This window comes from Oncorhynchus nerka, linkage group LG7 (genome assembly GCF_034236695.1).
Source record: "Oncorhynchus nerka isolate Pitt River linkage group LG7, Oner_Uvic_2.0, whole genome shotgun sequence".
Lineage (NCBI taxonomy): Eukaryota > Metazoa > Chordata > Actinopteri > Salmoniformes > Salmonidae > Oncorhynchus > Oncorhynchus nerka.
Window position 1 is genome coordinate 88,423,220 of NC_088402.1, and position 7,421 is coordinate 88,430,640.

The 7,421-nt window shown below is 43.2% G+C and overlaps 1 protein-coding gene across 1 annotated transcript; it reads left to right on the forward strand.

Moving 5' to 3' along the window:
• The first annotated feature begins 211 nt into the window (after window positions 1-211).
• On the forward strand, window positions 212-1,216 carry LOC135572667 (transcription initiation factor TFIID subunit 1-like). The gene has a single exon (XM_065021105.1). It carries the CDS (start codon window positions 212-214, stop codon window positions 1,214-1,216), a length of 1,005 nt encoding a protein of 334 aa, XP_064877177.1.
• Window positions 1,217-7,421: the final 6,205 nt, after the last annotated feature.

The window sequence follows — 7,421 nt, forward strand, 5'->3', positions numbered from 1 at the left end:
CTTTTGTTGCTGCCAAGAACCTCTTCCTAGATTGTAGATCAGGTAGATGGACAGTGGGAAAATGGGAAGTGCCTCTTGGCTTCGGATGCAGGACACACACGCACACACACACACTAATTGTCTTGGCTTGGTACTGTGACCAGGTTAACATCTGGAAGGGAACCTGGGAACCTGCAGAACGGCACATCGCACTCCGTCATTAACTATGAGGATGGATATTCCATTAGTGTATGTGTGTGTGTGTGTCTGGATACTCCAAAGACCACCACAGACCACTGGACAACCACAGGACCACCACAGACCACAGGGCCACCACAGACCACAGGACCAGAGGACCACCGGAGCACAGGACCACAGGAACATCACAGGACCACAGGAACATCACAGGACCACAGGGCCACAGGACCACAGGAACATCACTGGTCCACAGGAACATCACAGAACCACAGGAACATCACAGAACCACAGGAACATCACAGAACCACAGGAACATCACAGGACCACAGGAACATCACAGGACCACGGGAACATCACAGGACCACAGGGCCACAGGACCACAGGAACATCACTGGTCCACAGGAACATCACAGAACCACAGGAACATCACAGAACCACAGGAACATCACAGAACCACAGGAACATCACAGGACCACGGGAACATCACAGGACCACAGGGCCACAGGACCACAGGAACATCACTGGTCCACAGGAACATCACAGAACCACAGGAACATCACAGAACCACAGGAACATCACAGAACCACAGGAACATCACAGGACCACAGGAACATCACAGGACCACGGGAACATCACAGGACCACAGGGCCACAGGACCACAGGAACATCACTGGTCCACAGGAACATCACAGAACCACAGGAACATCACAGAACCACAGGAACATCACAGAACCACAGGAACATCACAGGACCACGGGAACATCACAGGACCACGGGAACATCACAGGACCACAGGGCCACAGGAACATCACAGGACCACAGGACCACAGGAACATCACAGGACCACAGGACCACAGGAACATCACAGGACCTCAGGATCACAGAACCACAGGAACATCACAGGACCACAGGACCACAGAACCACAGAACCACAGGAACATCACAGGACCACAGGATCACAGAACCACAGGAACATCACAGGACCACAGGAACATCACAGGACCACAGGATACTGGAGGTTAAGAATGGAAGAGTGTGACGCAGCGGTGAGCGAAAATACTGTTGACATTACGCACACAACATGTACACACACACACCCACGCACACAACATGTACACACACACACACCCACACACGTACACACATTCAGACGCACACACACACACACACACACACACACGCACACAACATGCCTGCCAAGTCAACAGTGTCAGAAGCAGTTCCTAGCGGACTTCTATGTACATCTCCACAATAACACACACGCACACACACACACCCACACACGTACACACATTCAGACGCACACACACACACACACACACACGCACACACACACACACACACGTACACACGTTCAGACGTACACACACCCACACACGCACACACGTACACACATTCAGACGCACACGCACACACACCTCCACACACACACACACACACACACACACACTGTTGACTCATCTCTTGCTGGGGGGTGTAAGCTACCTTTTGATTAAACTCAACCACCAACAGGAGACGTGGCACAGCAGGTTAATTCCAACCTGACAGATCCTCTCCTCACAGGCAGTGGGATGTTGTTGTGTTAGCTGTGTGTGTGTGTGTGTGTGTGTGTGTGTGTGTGTGTGTGTGTGTGTGTGTGTGTGTGTGTGTAAACGTATGTCTCCTCCATAACTCTCCTCTCACTCCCACAGGGTGTTTTCTGTTTTCAGGGCTGAGATATCAGACTTTAGGAGTATTGTTAAAAAGTCCTAAGAGAGAAGAGGGGGGAAAGGCTGATGCTGGACGCTTTGTTTCTTCGGCTGCTCTGACACTGTCTGTACTCAGGTAGAACTGGGCTGAAGGGGGTTAGAGTGCACACAGACACACACACACACACACACAGATACACATACACACATACACACACAGATACACACACAGATACACACACACACACACACAGTTACACACATACACACACAGATACACAGACACACATACACACACACACGCACACACACACAGATACACATACACGCACAGATACACACACAGATACACACACACACAGATACACATACACACACACATACACACACATATACACATACACACATACACACACAGATACACACACACACAGATACACATACACACATACATATACACACATACACACACAGATACACAGACACACATACACACACACACGCACACACACACACAGATACACATACACATACACACACGCACACACACAGACACACATACACACACACACGCACACACACAGACACACACACACAGATACACATACACACACAGATACACACACACACAGATACACATACACACACACACGCACACACACAGACACACATACACACACACACACACACACACACACACACACAGACACGCACGCACGCACACACACACACACATACACACACATACACGCACGCACGCACACACACACACAGACACATGCACACACACACACAGACACATGCACACACACAGACACACATACACACACACACACACGCACGCACACACAGACACACACGCACGCACACACAGACACGCACGCACACACACACACACACACACACACGCACGCATGCACATACACACACACACACATACACACACGCGCACACACACACACACACACACAGACATACACACACACGCACGCACACACAGACACACATACACGCACGCACGCACGCACGCATGCACACACACACACACTCGCTCTCTCTGTGTCTCAATTCAATTCAATTCAAGGGCTTTATTGGCATGCTTTATTGGCATGGCCAAAGCAAGTGAGGTAGATAATATATAAAGTGAATATATAAAGTGAAATAAACAATACAAATTAACAGTAAACATTACACATACAGAAGTTTCAAAACAATAAAGACATTACAAATGTCATATTATATATATATATACAGTGTTTTAACAATGTACAAATGGTTAAAGGACACAAGATAAAATAAATACGCATAAATATGGGTTGTATTTACAACGGTGTTTGTTCTTCACTGGTTGCCCTTTTCTCGTGGCAACAGGTCACAAATGTTGCTGCTGTGATGTCACACTGTGGAATTTCACCCAGTAGATATGGAGTTTTCCCTCTGCCAGTAAAAGGGTATTGGTCTCAGCCTGCTATAAGGGTCACAGATATAAAGGTCACAGATAAACAGGAAGAGGTTGAAAGGCCTCAGGAAGAACATGGGGGGGGTGTAGTGACCCTCTGGAATCCCTCCGTTCTGAAGTAAACAAACAGAAACAACCCTTTGGTCTTTTTTCGTCTCTTGCTGGTATTTTAATCAGGCAGGAACACAACCAGTCAACGGAATGGCATAATGATGGGGTCTCTTCCCACCACCTGGCAAGCATATCCCAAATGGAAGCCTATTCCCTGTATAGTGCGCTACACTTTTTTGACCGGAGCCCCATGGTTCATTTATATACGTAGTTCAATTATATGGACCGTGGTCAAAATTAGTGCACTATGTACAGAATAGGGTGCCATTTGGGATTCAGCGCTAGGCTTATCTGTTCTCTTGTTGTGTCCAAATGTGCTGGACTTATTAAAGCAATGAATCCTAGGGTCCTAGCTTGGGTGGCTGGTATCAATGGATAAGAGTGTATTTTAAAACCCTACCCGTCGTCGATAGGCCAAATTCCCAGTATAGTACTGAAGTCACGCCTAACGATCAATATTAAGATATTGATCTGAGTCAATCAGACAACTGGATGGAAATACATTAGTTGATCAGATACGTTGATCAGATGGTGGTGAATATGAAGAAGATGAGACAGGATTTCAAAGGCAATATGCTGTGTTATTAAAGTAGATACTAATAGCGTCCCTGATGTACGGGGAAAGACCACTTCAATTAAATGTAGAGTCCAGGAAATGAGTTTCTAGACATATTTTTATTTTATTTTTTACCTTTATTTTACTAGGCAAGTCAGTTAAGAACAAATTCTTATTTTCAATGACGGCCTAGGAACAGTGGGTTAACTGCCTGTTCAGGGGCAGAACGACAGATTTTGTACCTTGTCAATTCGGGGATTTGAACTTGCAACCTTTTGGTTACTAGTCCAATGCTCTAACCACTAGGCTACCCTGCCTGACTGGTTGGATGTTTAGAAACAAAGCCAACAACTATGGGGCAAAATAGACGGGGTTGGCTTAGATTGTTGACAACATGTAAAACTATATTTTGTCTCCTATGTTTATTGAAAAACATACATACATTTGCACAATTAGCACTTGTTGTCTCTAAAACACAGTGCCTTCAGAAAGTATTCATACCCCTTGACTTATTCCACATGTTACAGCCTGAATTAAAAAATACATTAAATATATATTTTTTTCCTTCATCCATCTACACACAATACCCAATAATGACAAAATTAAAACATGTTTTCAATTTTTTTGTGCAAATATATTGGAAAATGTAGTACAGAAAATATCTAATTTACATAAGTATTAACACCCCTGAGTCAATGAATTTGGCTCCTGTGAACCAGTGATTACAGCTGTGAGTCTTTCTGGGTAGGTCTCTAAGATCTTTGCACACCTGGATTGTACAATATTTGCACATTATCATTTAAAAAATTCTTCAAGCTCTGTCAAGTTGGTTGCTGATCATTGCTAGACAACCATTTTCAAGTCTTGCCATAGATTTTCAAGCCGATTTAAGTCAAAACTGTAACTATTTGGCTTTGTGTTTTAGGTTATTGACCTGCTGAAAGGTGAGTTTGTCTTCCAGCCTCTGTTGGAAAGCAGACTGAACCAGGTTTTCCTCTAGGATTTTGGCTGTGCTTAGCTCTATTCCATTTCGTTTTGTCAAAACAAACTCCCTAGTCCTTGCCGATGACAAGCATACCCATAACATGATGCAGCCACCACTATGCCTGAAAATATGAAGAGTGTTACTCAGTGATGTCTTGGGTTGGATTTGACCCAAACATAACGCTTTGTATTCAGGACACATATTTAGCAGTTTTACTTTGGTGCCTTATCGCAAACAGGATTCATGTTTTGGAATATGTCCATTCTGTAAAGGATTCCTTATTTTCACTCTGTCATTCAGGTTAATATTGTGGAGTAACTACAATGTTGATACATCCTCAGTTCTATCACAGCCATTAAACTCTGTGACTGTATTAAGTCACCAATGACCTCATGGTGAAATCTCTGAGTGGTTTCCTTCCTCTCCCGCAACTGAGTTAGGAAGGACACCTGTAACTTTGTAGTGACTGGGTGTATAGATACATCATCCAGAGTGTAATTAATAACTTCACTATGCTCAAAGGGATATTCAGTGTCTGCTTTTTAATTTTTACATATCTACCAATAGGTGCCCTTCTTTGCGAGGCATTGGAGAACATCCCTGTCTTTGAGGTTGAATCTGTGTTTGAAATTCACTGCTCGACTTACAGATAATTGTATATGTGGGGTACAGAGAGGAGGTAGCCATTCAAAAATCATGTTAAACACTATTATTGCACATGGAGTAAGTCCATACAACTTATTATGTGACTTGTGTGAGGGAATTGTTTATGTTTATGCTTTTCTAATAACACTGTAGTCTGTTTGTGCATTTCTATAAAACAATCATTTCTGTGTTGACTGATTAAATAAATCCTCACTATCAGTATCTGTAATTTGGCAGTATGCCCAGAACCTTGTTTAGAGAAAGGGATATCTTAGATTCATGGTCCCAGCTTAGAGAGAAGAAACCTTGTGAGGTGTTGGTCTGTTACATGCATGACCCAGTATTGGTCATCACATGAATGAAGCAAACATTAATTATGAATGATGAATAAGCTAAATCATGAAAAAATAACTTGCCAGTATATAAGAGATCTAACGGGACTGCCCCGGGAGAGCTCCTGATCGACATGTGTACTTGGTGCATTAAGTTTGTTGGAACGTCTCCAGCACGTTGACGATAAACAATGATTAATTTAAGATTGACTTTGAGTTTCCCATATGTAGAATTTACACGACAACTATTAAGCAAATGTTTACTCCTGAACTTATTTAGGCTTGCCACAACCAAAGGGTTGAATACCTATTGACTCATGACATTTCAGCTTTTCATTATTAATAATTAATTTCTAAAATCAAAAATCCATTATGTCTTATTGTGTGTGTGTCACGTTCTGACCTTAGTTCTTTTGTTATGTCTTTGTTTTAGTTGGTCAGGGTGTGAGTAGGGTGGGCAGTCTATGTTCTTTTTTCTATGATTTGGTAGATCTATGTTTGGCCTGGTATGGTTCTCAATCAGAGGCAGCTGTCAATCGTTGTCCCTGATTGAGAAACATACTTAGGCAGCCTGTTTTCACCCTTGATTTGTGGGTGATTATTTTCTCTGTCTGTGTGTTCCACTTGGAACTGTTTCAGTTTTGTTATTTCTCGTTGTTGTTTTATTATTTTGTATTTTTCTGTGTTCTACTAAAAGAATCATGAACACGTACCACGCTGCACATTGGTCCTCCGATCCTTCCTACTACTCCTCGTCAGAGGAGGAAGAAGACCGTTACAGTGTGGGCCAGTGACACAAAATCTCAATTTAACAAATGTTTAATTCAGGCTGTCACACAACAAAATGTGAGAAAAGACATGGGGGTTATGAATCCCTTCTGAATGCACTGTACATCGTTACTAGCGAAGTTTAGCCATATTAGCATAGACGTGACATCAATCCTGGTATCAAGAACAAGAAAATACTAGCTGAAATGAACCCCCTACAATTCCCCATATGGCAGTTTGATGTTGATAGCTATCTGGTTTTCCAGAATCACAACCTTACATGTTTTCGTGACGTTGTCAGCTAACCCAACTATACTGCATGGGTTTTCAGAGGGGTTCAAACTAGCAGACTGTCTGGATTGTAAACCTCTCACAATGATGTAATCTGGATGACATGCTGTTTGGGAGAAAGGGGCTCTGGTTGGTCAAAGAGGAGGAAGGCCTTCAAGGCCAGTCAGAGTCCAGACTGTGAGGAGTTATACTGTAGGACCTGATACAGCAGAGAGACATGAAAAACATAATCTTCCCAACCCAATAATTAATTCCTTCATTATTCATGGAGTCCAATCGGCAGTAATACGATGGCCCAAATCAAATCAAACATTTAACAGCCATTCCCATGGTTTCAAACCAAACATTTAACGGCCATTCCCATGGTTTCAAATCAAACATTTAACAGCCATTCCCATGGTCTCAAATC

Excerpts from the sequence above, each read along its gene's own strand:
- LOC135572667 (XM_065021105.1), top strand. The coding sequence starts at position 212 with ATGGATATTCCATTAGTGTATGTGTGTGTGTGTGTCTGGATACTCCAA.